This window comes from Ptychodera flava, chromosome 12 (genome assembly GCF_041260155.1).
Source record: "Ptychodera flava strain L36383 chromosome 12, AS_Pfla_20210202, whole genome shotgun sequence".
NCBI classification, from domain to species: domain Eukaryota; kingdom Metazoa; phylum Hemichordata; class Enteropneusta; family Ptychoderidae; genus Ptychodera; species Ptychodera flava.
Window position 1 is genome coordinate 25,142,658 of NC_091939.1, and position 17,111 is coordinate 25,159,768.

The 17,111-nt window shown below is 37.4% G+C and overlaps 1 protein-coding gene across 2 annotated transcripts in view; it reads left to right on the plus strand.

Annotated features, from left to right (window-relative positions):
• Positions 1–15,325, plus strand: part of LOC139145490 (splicing factor, suppressor of white-apricot homolog) — a 77,486-nt gene extending 62,161 nt beyond the window's left edge. Inside the window, exons 14-16 of one of the 2 annotated variants that reach the window (XM_070716698.1) lie at positions 8,645–8,707; positions 11,667–11,724; positions 13,248–15,325. In XM_070716698.1, coding sequence (XP_070572799.1) covers positions 8,645–8,707; positions 11,667–11,724; positions 13,248–13,307 — 181 coding nt within the window. In that variant the 3' untranslated portion in view covers positions 13,308–15,325. The remainder of the gene's footprint in view (positions 1–8,644; positions 8,708–11,666; positions 11,725–13,247) is intronic. The other variant, XM_070716699.1, reaches the window with a different exon arrangement.
• Positions 15,326–17,111: the final 1,786 nt, after the last annotated feature.

Genomic DNA, 17,111 nt, shown 5'->3' on the forward strand with positions numbered 1-17,111 from the left:
TAAATTCATTGATACCACACAGTTGTTTAAATTGTCACCATCTGTTTTAAAATAAAACGTTGACGTTTCTTTCAAAACCAAATTAAATGCAGTCTTTTGAATGAACTTTGAAATAATGTAGCTTGGATGCGATGTCTCTTCTCAAACTAACAAGAGTTACAGTGTAGTCGTTCATGTGTGGCCCAATTCACTGATTGATTCCGTGTAAAGGTTCACCTTGATAAGCAGTGAGTGCAGGATTGCTGCAAAAAAAACTGTCTCAAACTGAAACATCCTGTCAGGTTGTTGCTATGTGTCTTCCAAGTCTTACAAGCTCATGGTTTAAAATGTGGTCTATTATTATTACGCCTCAGGCACTAATTTATATTTCAATGTCAAATAAACGGTATTTTTGCATTTTAATAAATCCTGTGATTTTCTAATGGTACAGCTTCACCATGCCAACACTGCAGGTGACTCAACCCTTGTCATTGCCCCTAAGTACATTGTCATTGCTGAAGCATGTGCATAACCACCTGGCACCTGCTATAAAGGGAGCGTAGCGTGTACATCGGAATGTCTTCCCTGGGCTCACTTTTGAGTTACAAAACAGGGTTCCAATCAGGTACCAAACACACGCACACACACACATACACACACACACACACACACACACACACACACACACACACACACACACACACACACACACACACACACACACCTGGGTACCATTCACGGCATCTTGTCAGATCTGACTCGAGCTTCAATCCCATCCAATTAACCATCGACTGATAATAATTAACGTTTGACCCCGAGGTGGCGATGGAAAGTTACCAAGCTGTGAATTGATAATCTGTTGATGTGTTCACGGATGACAGATAGGAAAATGTCAGAGTGTGATTGCCACACTATCATCGGTTCGTCAATCATTTTCATACAAAACAGGGTATTTGCCCTGTATTGGCATTTCACCATAGTCTCATTGGTTTTAAAAATGTATATACAGTCATATCTGATGTACGCGTACGGTGTGTTGATGAGCTCATCAAGTATTATATTGTGTCTCCCATGAAAAGAAGAAATTTTTATATGCTGTGCACACGTATCTCAGACTTCTTACATATGATGTTCAGACAAAATGAATGTAGTAAACATGACGAATAGAATATTTCACACAGCGGTTTTTACGCTGTTAAGATTTCATGATCTTGGAACTAGCCTCTCAAAATCACTAATATGAAAACAAAAACATGAGAGTGAATGACCGAAGGATTTTGTTACGTCTAAATTGCGTCTAAACAGTAGAATTAATGCACCAATCTATGTTTTCCATCGAAGGAGTGTGGGGCAACAAGAGGGAATTGATTGCAAATTGTATTCTGGGACAGGGGAATTTCATTGCCACAATATTCCGGGGGAGTGGGGGTGGGAGATGGGGATTTACGATGCCACAAAATGGTGTTTTCAATTTTGACTGATATAAAGTCCTATATTATCTACATGTAACTTCTATTATCCCCCACTCTTGGGTATTTGACATATTTTTTGCATACCCTGTGGGGGGATTTGACATGACTGGGGGGATGTCAACTTCCCATTGTCACACACCCCGTACCCACCTACCGTATGGAAAACATTGATATGTGCCTAACAGTCTGCTGTCACTCTTGTCATTGTATCTATAAACACAGACCGCGGTGGCCATAATTTAAGTAAATACACGGGCCATTACGTCTTGTTAGAACAAACATAGTCTCATAGGGTGTGTTTTCACTGCAGATTTCTAATGCATTTGATTTAAAAAGTGTGTACATACACAATTGTTATTTATTGTAACCCAGGGAGTACTTTTCAATTTCAAAACTATAAAAACACAATATTCCAGGGTATTTCAAGTAATAAAATGACAAAATTCCTCATCAACTCACAAAATAATATTCCATTTCCCTAAGGGTTTACAATATTATCCATTGATCGACTATGGTGTAATAATACAATAATCACTCTAATAAGCTCTCATGTGATAAAAAGAAAAATTACAAAATTTCAGAGTTCGACATGTTAACATTCTGCATTTGGATGTCAACAACACTTTGTATAGAAACTGTTTAATCGGCAATTATTCTGACTGGGCACTAAGAATAAACAGTACACCTATGTTGACTGTTCAGACTGTACGGGACTTGGACACAAGGGGCCACAGATGTCAAGGTCTGAACACAACAGACAATCTTTCCTTGTCACGCAATGGCAGCTAGCATCCACAGTAATACTAGTTTCCAAAGCAACGGTTGTCAGCCCAGAATTACTGCAAATTTGATAGACACAGCTTACCGTCCTGGGTCTATTTCCTTTTCCTATGTGGTTTTAAATTTCTGCACTTTTTTTTTCACGGGCTGTAAAGACGTCTTCTAAATTATTCATGGGATATCATCTCTCAGGCATTTCTTAAAGTGGATTTACCAGGTCATTGATTCCAGTGCATGGCTACAACATATATTTTCCCTCCAAATTTAATGTCTTTTAGACTTAATGCATGAGCCCTTGTTAAGTGAAAATGTGTCTGTAATAATTATGATCACTGAAATTCCAAACCACAGCTATATAGCAAATATGTGAAAATTTTAGTCTTTGAACCCCCCATTCCTGACAGTGTACAGTTCCAATCACACCCTGTAGATAATAGGATGAAACCAAATCATAATAGTCAGAGGGATGATGGATGCATGCAGTTTCATGTTCCACAGCTGCAATAGAGATTGTTGGACTTTTATAGTGTTGTAGAATATAAACTTTCCAACCGGCATTTTGTAGAGAGACATACACAGGGATCAGTTCTTGCCCTTTAATGACAGTGCCATCATTACTAACTGTGTATTTTGAAAGTAGTAGAGATGTATAACCAACGCGGAATGAAATAAATACACTCTTCAGTATTCTACCTGGAGGTACGGTATACATCACTCTCCTGAAATGATTCCATAAGGAAAATTCAAGGAAAGATGCTTGTATCAGAGTTTATTATGCAGTAGCCATGAATAAGAGTGCTTTTGCTCAGAAAGTGACTAGTATGGAACATGCAAAATGTGAAATATTTCTACATCTGCAGACATGACGGATATTGAAGGCACAGCTGAGCTCAAAAAGCAGTCTATGATTTCTGTGAATCGTGATACGGAACACAACACCTGTTCTTGTAGAATGAAGATTGTCCTGTCTAGACAGAGGAGATTTTATATAAAGCTAATCAGTTCTTTTTTCCTGAAACAAAACTTGCCACCGGGAATGAGGTGGATTTCTTCAGGAGGTAGCCAAACCGTTTGCTTTAGAATGATCTCGGTGCGCAAATTTGATCTTAACCCCATTGTTTGCAATTTGAGGTCACATTTGACATCCACAAACAGGAAATATCACGGTGAACGGATATGTGGACGGAAATAAACAGTGCACTGTTATAGTGCCCCCTCAGGAGGTATGGAATCAGATATTGCACTTAGTAATTATTGAACCATAAAAAAGGGCGAACTATGTTTACCTTCTCTTTCTGAGCATCTACCCTACAGTTATTTTTTTCACATCAATAAAACAATTCTGACATGCGTTATTCAAAGCTTGAAATGTTCAGATCATTTATAATTCAATTCATCCATATCTGGTGTTTCAGTGCGCCTTGGGGACAGATATTACGACTCAAAGTTTTACAACACTTTTCTGATCTACCACTTGTGGGGGCTCACTTTGAAGCTCTTTGAGGAAGGAAAAATTTCACAGTCTCACACGCGTCACAGTCTAAGATTTTGTAAATCAAAAATTTTTATTTTCCCCATATTGTCAACACCTAGATGGCGGCCATTTTGAATTCAAAGTGTCGGTAAACACTGGGTAATTTGCATCTCTAGTATAAAATTTTGCTAGGTGACCATCTCCCCCATAAAAAAAACCAAACAAAAACAAAACAATTTTTATTTTGATTTCAAAAGGACTGTTTAAAGATCCCTTATGGAAAATTTTGAGCAAAAGTTTGTTTCAGTCTTTCAATTTCAAGGCATGAACCACCTTAAAAAAGAGTATAACATATTTAGCTCAGTATCATACCTCACATTTTATATCATCATTCATTTCTCTGAGAGTAAAGAACATGGATAGCATTGAGGTCACAAATGTTGACATTTTCAAATGAAATGAAATGTGAAGTCAGCTACTGTGTGATAAATCTTACCTTGATATCATGGTAACACGATATCTGTGATTGTAATATTAGCATAAATCCTTACATTTTATTGAAAACGCATGACTTGGTCCTCGACAAACAAGTCTGAAATGTAATATTTGTTTACTTGTGAGAAGTGCTAGTGCAGGTTGCATGTGTTTCTGAGAGAATTTTTCCAACACATGTTTGGAATATTGACTAGGCACTGTTATCTCAGCAGTAACAGAAAATAACAATATTCGACTGATTTAATTAAATACTTTGTTTTGCATCCTCACACGCATACACTCTTTTTAGGGTTTCATGAAGGAAAAAACAGTGCATTTGAATAAAAGTAAACTGCATAGCTTTACAGCTTATAAATCTTTGTTTACCATTTTCATAAAATGTACTTAAAACGCCCGCATGCTTGCAGAATGTCAAGTCATTGTGCAAATTATGGACTCGTGATCAAGAAGCTTCTGCTGTGATTGCTGAGTGGGCCCTCATATTACAATGAAACAATCGAGTAAATATATAACTTGCTTATTGTGTAAAATTTCTGTGTGTGTTTTTGAACCGCTTAACCCGCCAACCTTTCCACAATTTTTTGGAGGCGAAAACAAAGAATTTAATAACTCCAGCCTTATGTTATCCTACCAATTGCCATGGCAACAAAAAATTCCAGGCTGTCACTTGCAAAGCCAGCAAATGATACATGAATGTCATGACCTTACTAAACAAACTCTGGCATTTCAAAAAAATGGGACTTGAAGGTTCGACTGATCAGCTGAGTGAGCGTGAACAGTGTGAATCATGGGTAAGGGGGGTAAGAAACAAGGGTGTATCTTTTTGAATAGGAAAGATTGACAATTTCTCTGCATTATTTATTGATGCATCAGTATTTGGTAAGTGATGAATTTGTAGATTATTTGATACAACAAAAATATCTTCCATTTGAACTCAAGAGGAAAAAAATGTTAAAATATGATGTCTGAAAAATATTACATATTATATACCGCTTAATAAATCCTTCAAAATAATGATTACAGTTGAAATATCAGTACCTGCTGAGTCAGCAGTTTTTATGGACAACATCATCAGCAACAGTGGCCTCACACAGAGATATTTTACTGCATCAACAAATTCAAATTTGCATAAATCCAAGGTGCATTTCTGCTGGTAATTATGTATGCAACTACAGTCAAAGAGAAGGTCTTGTCGGTCAACGCTTGTGTGTGCGTCCCAAGTGTAATATCGGCGTTTAATTTCAAAATGTACCCCACTGAAATTCGGGGGCAGTAATTTGACTTATGAGAAGCAACATGTAATGGTTGTATGGCAGTGGCTGACAGCGCCCTCACACCTGGCCAAGCGTTGCAGAAAAATTGGCAACTGGTAGACATTGGTGACGAATGCAAGGATTGATTTTGAAAGATTACAGACAAAACTGTGTCAAATGATTACCATTGTTTTATTAGCTGCATTGAGTTGATAAATTTGACAACCACTTCTAAGAAAGAATCAGCTAGCACCATTTCTTGTGATGAAAATACAGTTAATCACCGGTAGTGTTGACTTTCAATTTTGTGCAGCTGGCCAGAAGATATATACTGCAAAGGTCCAAACCCTAAACAGAAAAAAATTGACAGACCCTTTGTTTTTAAAAATGCTCTAAAAGTTTGCATGACCTTTTGTTGCATAGTGATAATGTGATGTCACATATTTCAGATTATTATCATTGAGAACAATGGTGAAGGTCCCGTATCATCTGTAGTGGAAATTTCCGTCCCCGCTGTCTCTCGCTTTCCCAGAATTCCCTTGTGGAGTGCCGGAAAAGATGGTTTGGATGCCTGAAAGTTTGCGCCTCTCGAGGGGGGAACTATGGCCGTGAATTCCATTTAGGCATAATGTATAGGCATGTCATGATGATCTGCTTAGCAGATGTCTGGGATGCCTAGGTCCCAGTGATAATCACAGCTGTTCTGGCTACTCCCTGAAGTTTAAGGATGCGGACATACTTGTTACATTGTTGCATTGGAACTGAAATCCCCCACCTCACACGATTGTTGTTTGTCTAGGTCGTGCTGAAGAAAGTGGAAATTTCCACATGCAGTGGAAATTTCCACCATATTGTTTTGTTTTCTGATTACGTGCATGAAAATTTCAAAAATTTTTATATTCTGAATTTTTCGTGTAGTTTTGTGTCAGGCCAAATTTTAGCAGAACTGGAAAGTTCTTAATTTATTTTGAACAGAATTACTGTGTAAATGATTTAATGTGTGCAGTTTGAAAAGGTGAAAAAAGTAGGGTGTTATTAAGCATAACTGTAATATGCTAATTTCTCCTATTAAGAGTATAATAAATAATTCCTGTTAATATTTCACCTGTATTCATGTCTACGGAAGTGTTATGCAATCGATTATGAATAATGGTGGAATACCGTGAGAGTCACAAGGTTGTACAAATTTGCAGTGCAGAATCGCACCAAATGAATCCAAAATGTAAATAGAATGGTACTTTTGATATGCATATCTGTATTGATGTGATGTTGTATCAATACGTCAAGGTTTTGTGTTTTGTCAAGTCAGCTGTCACACGGGATATGGCGAAAAAGAATAAAATGGAAATTTACAAGTTCATGTGTGTCTGTTGACATTTCTAATTCTCCAAACGTGCATGCATATTGTACTAATGAGAATACCATCAAATTTTGATGTTTTGAACTGATGGAAATTGGAGTGATATTTGTAAATTATGGGGCTCATCTGCAGAACTAGTTGCCCACAGTCAACTAATCAATGGTACACCACTTTGCAATCACTCAGTCTAGAGACAGTTATACCCCAGTCAATTTTTTTTTCAAATTTTTGCCAAAATTTTGATAAAAAAGTGCTGCCAATGAAATGTGATGTCCAAGTAGTCCAAAATTATTTAAAAAATTAAAGAAATGTCAATATAAATTAGAAAATGTTGCACTAAAATTTGGGGGGGAAAATTACTCCACTCATTGGGTTAAAGATTACTGTAGGCAATTGGATGTTGTCTTTCCCTTTGTACTTTTACCCCTTTAATTTTTAGAGCAAGTTGAGAAAGAGGGCAGGACGCACAAATGCTTAAATGACAGTGGGGAAAATATATTTCTTCTCATTTGTGCAGAATGATACATACTGTTTTACCTCCTATTTTAGAACTTGACCACGATAAAATTAACCAGTGAGACAGGTGTTGCATCAGCTGGGACAGAAACACAAGTGACATCATCGATTCATATGTTGTCTGTAACACTGAATATATTAAAAAAATTCTTGTAATATATTGGGTTGCCCTTTGGCCCAGTGACTTCAATATGCAGTTATAGGTTGACCGAATTATGAACAAAGTGGGGTCTCTGCAGTTTTGCACGTGCATGTATAGGCATGAAGCATTTATTAGTTTATAAGTTAGAATATTTCAACAAAAGATTTTCGGATGTGCAAATTCCAGCATGAGTTACATTGAATATTTTTCCTTTCAATTTCAAAAGTCAATGCCATATTTGTACATGTTTCAAATATGGTAATTTGCCTCTAGGAGTGTGGCGTGATGGAAAACATTACACAGAAATGCTTGTAACATAAAATGACTTCCAGCCTAAGGAAGGGGAAAAATACAGTCAACAATGAAATATTATTGTCAGGGGATCTTAAAGATGTACAGAGACTACAAGTGGTGTTATGTGACCCCAATGCAACCCCATCTCAGCCAATGGTTTGGCCCAAAACCATTGTCATTCAATAGCGATTGTGGCCCTGTTCACAGGGAATTGGGGGTGAACAAGACAGAGTAGACATATCTTAAACTGATCTGTCATGGTCACTTTGTTGACAACTGTTGCTTTGTCACCTGTGTAATGATTTTAAGCATGGCAAACCTGATAAGGAGAGAGATCGTTAATTTTGAACATCATGCAAACAAATATATAGTATCTACATAATTATTGTGTGTACAATTTACTTATTAGAATGGATGTTTGCTTGTTGCAAAGTGATCACGCATGTTTTTTGTCTGTGGCAAAAGTTGAAAACTTAAATAAGATTTAGCTCTGCCGTTTTCATCAGCTATTACGTTTCCATTACAGGACAGCACACACAGTGTGTACCACATACCAGTACAAGAAAATTATTAGTTGGCAACTCACTGCTATATCTACGTATCTGTCAAATCAGTGTTCAGCATCATTTCAATGTTTTCAAATTGTATTTAGGCGATCCAGGAACCCGTACATCATTGACAATCATGTGTTTCTGAGATATTATCACAGGGCAAGGCATGATTTTGCTCTCTGATAAGTCACACTCTGGCACCAAACAGTGGAATATTTGACACAGTGAAATTGGTGTTCACACGCAGACTGAAAAAGATGAATGTGTGTTTCGTGTATATCACCTGTAAACTAACGATATATTTGTTTTCTTTGATTTTGCTTCACAGGTCCCAAAGTCACAGAGAAATATCACCTCCAACACATCATAGAAGCAATAGAAGTTATGATAGGTACGCACTCTCCAGAATTTCACGACTGTCCATTTTTGTCCTATCATCAACTACCATTCCATGGCACACGTGGGGAACGCTGGGCCCAATCTCCATTGCAAAGACAATCAGGTTATCTTAGGGGGCCTCACTGGGTTTATGAAACAACTTGACCCCCTAAGATTGTGGTAATGTGCAGAACTGTTCAGTGTACACTAAGTATTCTTCGTCAGTCCTGTGCAATTGGTTTATGTTCTGATTGACTTGCAGGAAATGCAGGCTTGACCTTGGCTATTCTACGGCTTTTCATTTCTCAAATGATTACATTTGTCCTCTAGAATTCTTATGATTGCTGAGTGGAATTTATAATGTTATGAGGAAAACAATTTATGTCAATTTCGACGTTGGATCATAGGATTAGACTGTCTGCAGTCGCACAATGACTCAGCAAAACTCAGGTGTTTACACTCTTTCCAAGGCCTGTCTTATCTGCAGGCATCACGTGCAGACTTCTAAGTTTAGCAAAGCTGTGCTAAAGACTTTGTGTGTGCGCCTTGAAATGAGAAACAAAAAATCAATAGGAAGATAGTCTATGCAAGGTTTTTCTATTGTCAGTTGGTAAGTCATCAACAGGCTTTGCTATTGTTGGGACTTAAGCTCCAGCAATCAATATCCCCCAATAGAAGGCTACACGTACACGTACATATCACTACAGTCCCTCCTACTGCCAATCTAGAAATGTGGCTTGTTTCTTTGTGACAGAGCTTGATACGGATAAACAACATTGAATACCTAAGTGAATGCTGTGTATGTTATTCAAATGTCATTTTTACTGGTTAAATAACAACATTTTCACATTTTCCATGCTGTCGATATAAAATATTGCAGCACTGGAGGCCACCCTCAACGGGCATCAAAGTTTGAATTTTTTTCAAGTTTTGTGCATACTGCAGGTATATTTAACAACTTACAGGTACAAAGGGTGACAAATTGCTGCTTTGTAATCACTTTGTAAACGATGTCATATCAAATTGGATATGATACTGTAGAACACTTTGAATTAGCTGCATGCTTTTTGAGCGATTTGGGATTTTCATTGCAAGCAGCAGGTTTTTAATTTAGCTGAAATGACATCTTGACCATGGTAAATATGGAGAAAAGTTTGAATGAGTGCCATCTTTAATTTGTGAATTTAAACACTGCTAAATTAGCTAAAAGATGCTAGCTAAAAAGATGTTTTACAGTAGTTTCAAGGTTTCTAAGTTTTGAAGTTGATGTTTTCATTTAGAACATTAAAGAATACTCCATTACAATTTTCAAAACTGTGAATTACCGATTTATCCAAGTTTAGCAAGTTGTATACTTCTCCATGACTAGAAAATGGGATGAGAAATTCTGAGACCGATCCATATCAAGCCATATCCGTGTGAAGTGGTAGGGATAATTCACACCTGAAACTGCAGGCATTTCTAGACAAGTGGTGAAAGGACTGTAATATTGTATACTACCATGGTGTCAGTCGTCATGACCACCCTCATGAAAGCAGAATCTAAGATCACAAATGGACGCAAGTGTCCCTGTCGTCAAAAAAATTTAGTGCAGTCCCATGGCATTTTATAAAATGAACCGCTCTCACATTGTGTCTCAAAGAAAGAACCAGGCCAGTCACCTAGCTGTAAAGTGATCAGTGATTTGGCTCTACTACTTCTCTGTGTATGATGTCAATAGAAATCTTGTATGCTATTGTACAAAGGCCTTGTAGCCATATAGATACTGTAAGCTGCCTGAGACATTAAGTCTTCATTTGTCTTGAATCCAGATTGATGTAATGTTGTGTCTGACCAAGACGTCATAAGCAAAAAACAGGGTATCTGTGAATACCTGGAAGGCAGTATGATTCCTAACCTGCCACTCCCACTCCATGTAGTATGGTCCGGTCTCTCCACAGAAAGTTGGCAGTTTGTGTTTTCAGAGCTTAAAAAAGTTGATAATTTTAGATGGAATGAAATATGCAACATGTATTAGGTGTGCCCACTTGTATCTTTGTCTGTCATTGAAAAGCAAAAGTATGTGCTGTTCTTGATGAGTTTGAATTTCTTAGGGAGGTCATCTGTCATCCACAAGATAGTTTCCTTTCAATGCGATGACTTATACAAGAATTATTAATCATATGATTTGAGTTTTCACATGATTGCTGTCAGATGTGAATGTTCAGTTCGCAAAGTGAATTCTGAAAATGTTGGGTGAAGTTCCTCAACTGTGCAGTACCATCTTAAGTACGGATGTAATTCTTTTTCTGTAGCCTTTTGTTAGAGACCTTCAGATCCTCAGAATCACTGCAGTCTATACGCACTATTTAAGAGGCCAGTATAGAAATGGTGTCTACAGGTTAAATTTTTGTGAATGAATGCAGTCTTAAGAGCAGTGGCCTTCATAATCTCACCACTCGTCCTTTAATATCCCTCGTTTTGTCTAATGTTGGTACAATTCCATACTGAAGGGCTTCTAGTGTTTGAACCAATTAAGTCTTATAGGGAACGGGTGAAATTTTTAACCCTTTCACCACCATGGTCCACCAAACCCATTGTTATCAATGGTGATCTTGGACCTGTATACAGGGAACTGGGGTGAAATTTTTAAAGGAGAGGAGACATTTTGGTATCCTCAGGAAGGATTGTTTGGGAGGGAGTTTTATCTGTGTCTCGTGTGCCTGAAGAAGATTTTTAATGGGGAGAGATGTCCTTGAAAGGGGGGTTTCAGGGAGGTGGGAAGATATTTCCATTATTCACAAAGAGGATTGCACTGTAACCATGCATTCTGTTGTGAACACTCCTGGTCTCATAATGTATCGTCTCTCTCTCTCTCTGAAACACATTCAGTTATTACACGTACATAATCACATATTTTTTATCACTGAGTCAGGCAGACCCCGTTTTGCCCAGTGTGTCCATTCTAACCAGGACTTTGCCTTTCATTCCAGCAGGAGGTCAGAGGAACTCGATGCAGAAAGGACATACTCACCAAGCAATGTCAACGAGGTAAGAAACAGTTTTTTTCAGTCATATCAGTGAAGAAAATAAGTTTTCAAGCAGCTGTCACTTAGTTTTGAAGTTAATAATAGACTAAAGTATCAGAATTGGTGAGAAAAATTTCTGCCCCAAGGTGTATGTAGGTGTGATCTCTCTGTTCCCAGTCTGAATTTTCAGTCTCTAAAATTTCATGTAAAACACCTTCCAGCAGTGGTGAATTTATTGAATTACTAGCATCAGTTCAAATATGACACCTGATGTTCACAGGCACAAGTTCACCATCATGTGTATTTAATTTTACCATCGCTTGCACTGCCATTCAGCTATCCCATGTACATCCTGTTTGTAGCCAACCAGAGTTGGTATATTAGCCTGTAGAGGGCGCACTCCATCTGTCATAGCCATAACCCTACGGACAAATGAGCTAGCCATGCTCGGTGACTTGCACTTTTGCCCTATAAAGTCAAGGTGAAAGAATTACTTTGTATTCCCTAATTTCTTTCACTCTTTCAGCCAACTTTGTGAAGACTATTTCTGTCTCTAATAATAATGACGTCTTATGGTTGTGTAGCTGATTAATGTCAGTTATACAGACAAGGTTTAAACTTCACACCATCCAGTTGTCCACCTCATGTATATCATTACAGTTAAAACAGTCAACTCCCATGATGACTTCGTGAGAATTTGAAGAATTTTGTGTGTTAGTCCTTTGTAGCTGTCTGTCAGAGGTGGAAGACGTGCCTTTTAGAAGTTTGTTTGGTTACACACGAATAATCCTGTTCTTTGTTTGGTTTTCGTGTGGATATGTCGTTGTGCCTTCATAGCTTGACTGGCAATGTACAAATGATTCTGAGAAATGAAATGGGCAGTGCTTTTGCTGGATTGCTCCCCTGCAACTCGAGAAAAGTTCTCTCACTTGAAAAGTTACAGGTGATTTGATTTTGTATGACAGCTGTAGAGACTACACGTTAAGTTAGAAGTAGCCTTAACTTGTCATTCTGAGATTGTTCATATTTTGTTGAGTCATTGTGGGAGACATTCAGTCTGTTTCCGCATTCAGCTGTAGGGGGAGTGGGTGGGTTTGCAGAGTCAACACTTTCAGTCTTTGTTGATTTCCGCGTCTACTGAGTGGTGTCTTTTGAATGCATGTTAACTTGGTATAGCTGATTGGGCAATATCTTCAGAAACCGGTGACCTCTTGATAGCAACAGCTGAACACATTACAACTGATATATATGTGTTTGTATCATTGGAGGACAAAAGGAAGCATGGATTGGCATAATGCAGCTTGCTGACTCATCCTCAGCTCTGTCAGTTCGCTGTGTTTGTCTGTTAAATCAACCGTACAACCAGTTTCACTGAGTAGATATTATTCTTTCAAATACATGTCAAGTAAATCTTTTCAGGATCACGAATTGGGTATTTGTAGTAGCAGTGCTAGCCATAAGTGCAAAACCAATTACAGTACACAATTTTTGCAATTTTCTAATTCATCTTTCTTTCTGTGTATTTTTTTCTTTCAATCCTCACAGGACCTCAGAGCTAAAGTGCGTGCAATGTTAGCAGCCTCAAGACAGCATCCGACCAGCTAGCAGTTCAACGTGTTACCAACCCCTCTGCCTCATTCCTACAGCCTTCCAACAGACCCAGTGTGTATGCTTGTGTATGTGTGTGTGTGTGTGTATGTGTGTGTGTGTGTGTGTGTGTGTGTGTGTGTGTGTGTGTGTGTGTGTGTGTGTGTGTGTGTGTGTGTAAGAGAGAGTGGGCACTGAATCCATGTCTCCCAGACAAGTGAGCTGTGATCGTAAAGACAGATTTCATTACAGAAAGGCAGAGTGTAATCTCAACTTGCCACAACATGACAAAGGGGAGAAATAATATTGTTAGGGGGGGAGCGTCTTTCAGGCCCAAAACTTGCTAACGGCTATCACGCATTGCTTGAAGAGAATCAGACGGCGTGGCTGGCTGGAGCTAAACTATTTTAACTGATATTGATAGATCAACATTTGTGCTATAATGTTGTAAGTATGCATACCTGAGAACCTCAAGAAACTGTGCTATTTGTGTGGAAATCAAAAGAATGATTTTCAAAGTTTTTAGAATTTTTTTCTTTTTCGCATTTGTATCATGGGTGGATGGAGAGAATTTCTTTCAAATGTCTCCCATCAAAGTTTTAGTGTCAAACTTGATCTTAATTCGTTTGTTTATTGATTGTTTGGTTTTTGTTTTTTTTTTCTCGAGATTACTTCGAAATAGTTTCAATTTCAGATGACTGATCGCAGAGATTCTCCAGCCTAGGGGTAGTGTTAATATTGAGCTTTCTGTGATGTCATCCAACTGTATTTGTGTGTAGCTTTTGAACTCTGAACTTTAAGCTTGCCATAGAGGTCGTCACCATGGCAACAACCAATAAGGATCCAGCAAAGTTGCTCTGTGTTAAGAACTCTTCAACTGTTACAGTAACACAAATGCATAGGTGTGAATAAAATTAATACTGGTTCCTAGGATTTTGAGACAAAAAAATATGTTCTTGTCCATTTTTGGCTTCTCTAGATCAAAGTAGTCAACAGTCCTTGATTAAATGTACAAGTTGACTTCTTCTATCTCATCTCATGAATCAAAATTTACAAAAGATGTAAAAACTTTCCAAAAAAAAAAAGCCAGGCATAAAGCCCTCTATAGTCTTCACTGAAGGTTGAAAACAATAATTTTGACAAAACTTGTGTGAAATTTTAATTCCTGGAGAGTTGTCTTTTTTTTCTTTTTATTCCAGCGTGTCAGTTTTGAGTGCAAACTACAAAAAATATTTGTAAGTTATTTTATCGACTGCTGTTTCCACCGTATTCAGAAGCAAGGCCAACTTTTCCACTCCGGCTTATTTGAGTTCAGCAGTACAAAGTATGCCATATTTATAAAACATATGAAGTATGTATAAATACAGTCCAGAGTATTTATTTTCCACTTGAGAGCAGAATATATATTTTTTTGTTATTGTGTATGAGTGGCTAGTGTGTGTATGTGTAAATCTTGGAGGTGAAAAAGTTTGATATGAGATAAATATATGAATTTTTTTAAAACTGTATGCAAGGGAAATCTGAATCCAATTACTTTGATGTGAACTGTTTTCTTGATCAAAATTGTTATTTTTCATGATGTGTGATTAGATGGCAACTCTAGAGCCGATAAGACTGACATGTGTGTGTTTATAAATAAGAATGGAACTGTTTGATGTAACTCTTTGTGGGTTTCACACAAGTCTTTTTTGTCAAAATTGCTGTTTTTACAACGATGCGAAGGCATACTTTTCCTGACGTTTGTTTATCCAATGATTCCATAGCTGCCAAAAGACAACACAAGCTTTGTAACATCTGTGTATTTATTCTGGAGTACTGTGAAGACGAGTTAGCAAACAATTTTTGTGTTCAGTTTTTGATCTTTGAATACCCCCCGCATTCTCCGTTTTGGTATCTTCCACTTGCAATTGTATATGGACAGGAAGAGTCCACTTTTGACGGAGAAAAATGGGGAATGTTGTAAAAGTTACAAGAAGGGGTTTGAGTCAGACAGATAATACCCCATTGAATTTGAAGTAAATAAAATAGTAAACACACATGTTGTGGTCTGTGTGGAATTTTTTGTCCAGAGTTTGACATCTTATCCAGCAGCATTAACCTTTTGAGTGCCAAAGTCAGTTTGTCTCCTTTAAAGGCCTGTGCGGGCGTCAGATTGTTGGGGAAATCTACTTATTAGATTACAATTTCAATGGAAAACAAAAGGCTATGACACTCCATAATCCTCTTATAGACTAAAACAAAGTTGATCCTGGGGATCAAGTCCCTGGCCTTTAAGAAATAAATGCAGTCAAGTTTTTTTTCTGATTTTGACCAAAATCTGGAGTCTACAAAATCTGCTGTTCATTCGGTCCAAAATTTTCAAAAGAATTGCAGAAAAATTCACAAAAATTGGTAAAGTGTTGCACTAAAGTTATGATGGGAAAAATTACAACTCTCAAAGGGGTAATTTTAGTCTAAATGTAGCAGATTAATTCTGTAGAAGTGATTTAAATGATCGTTTGATTGTTTCACTGACAGTACCACCAGTAACTTTTCATTTGCAGCTTTCGGATAAAGTTGCATGAACACGCACTATGCATACTTGATCACACTTTTGACTGTTGCTGACCCTAACCTACATAAATATGACAAACATCATACCGCTACTGTGTGTTTCTACTGTGTATAGATTTAAACCAAGCGTGTAAACATTGTGTATTTACTTAAGCGTCACATCTGACATAACAACCTTTTATCAAAGTGCAAATGTATGCCACTGAATTTCTGGTTTTGAAATACACTACCTAGGTGGTTACTGATTTCAAAGGGGCTGCTTGCCTTTCCAGTTGTGATGTTTAAGGTGTAGTACGGGCCTCGAAAGTGAAACACTTAAACTTTTGCACAAACTTTCCTCAAGGAAACTTTCAACCCATTCTTGCACCAAATCAAGAATAAAAATCGGGGTCACGGCAAAGTTTGGAAATAGAGAAACAAAATCACCTGACATTTTTTTTGAAATTCAAAATGGCAGCCATCCCTATTTTAACTCTATGGAGAAATTTTGATTTCCAAAAAACAAAGATGGGTAGTTTTTCTTACTCTTAAAATGAGCCCCCACAAAAGTTCAGACCAGAAAAGTAATGGACAAATTTTAGAGTGGGAATACCTTTCCCTGAGACACATTCTACCTCGCAGCACAATCCACAATCCTGTTTGATTTTATTTGTACCTATGACATTAGTTTTCCTGTAACTTTTCAGTTCTGCATAAAAGTAATAATTTGAAGTCGCAAGATAATTATATTTATTAACACCACGTTGACATTTCAGTATAAATTTCAAAGAAACCATTAAATGACCATTAAAGTCACATTCTGTAGGTACTACAAGTGCCATACTTTTGGGAAGCAATTAAGTTATGACAAACTGAATCTGAGAAAAGCATGTAAATTTCTATTGTCATTGTGTTTCATAAAACAGGTGCAACTAGTCTTCCTAGTTTCCATCACATTTATTCTGTATGGCTGAGGACACAAATCAGCGGAAAATTTTACAAAAATGTCATCTCCTCTCTCAATCAAGCATACTTTTCTAAATCATTTAAAATGGGAATTGAGAAGAATGGTGTCCTTAAAAGCACGTTTTCAGAATTTTTCAAACTCGTCTAGGAATTTGTCTACACAATATGGGAGACAATGGTAGACTTCACGGAGGAATCTCCAATGGTGGAAATCATGATGAATTATTGGAAATCTCTAGTACGGTGATACCTTCAGGGAATTATTCCCTAAGTGTAACTGTCTTTGCTCGTCACATGCCTGCACATTACATATTATAAAGCTTG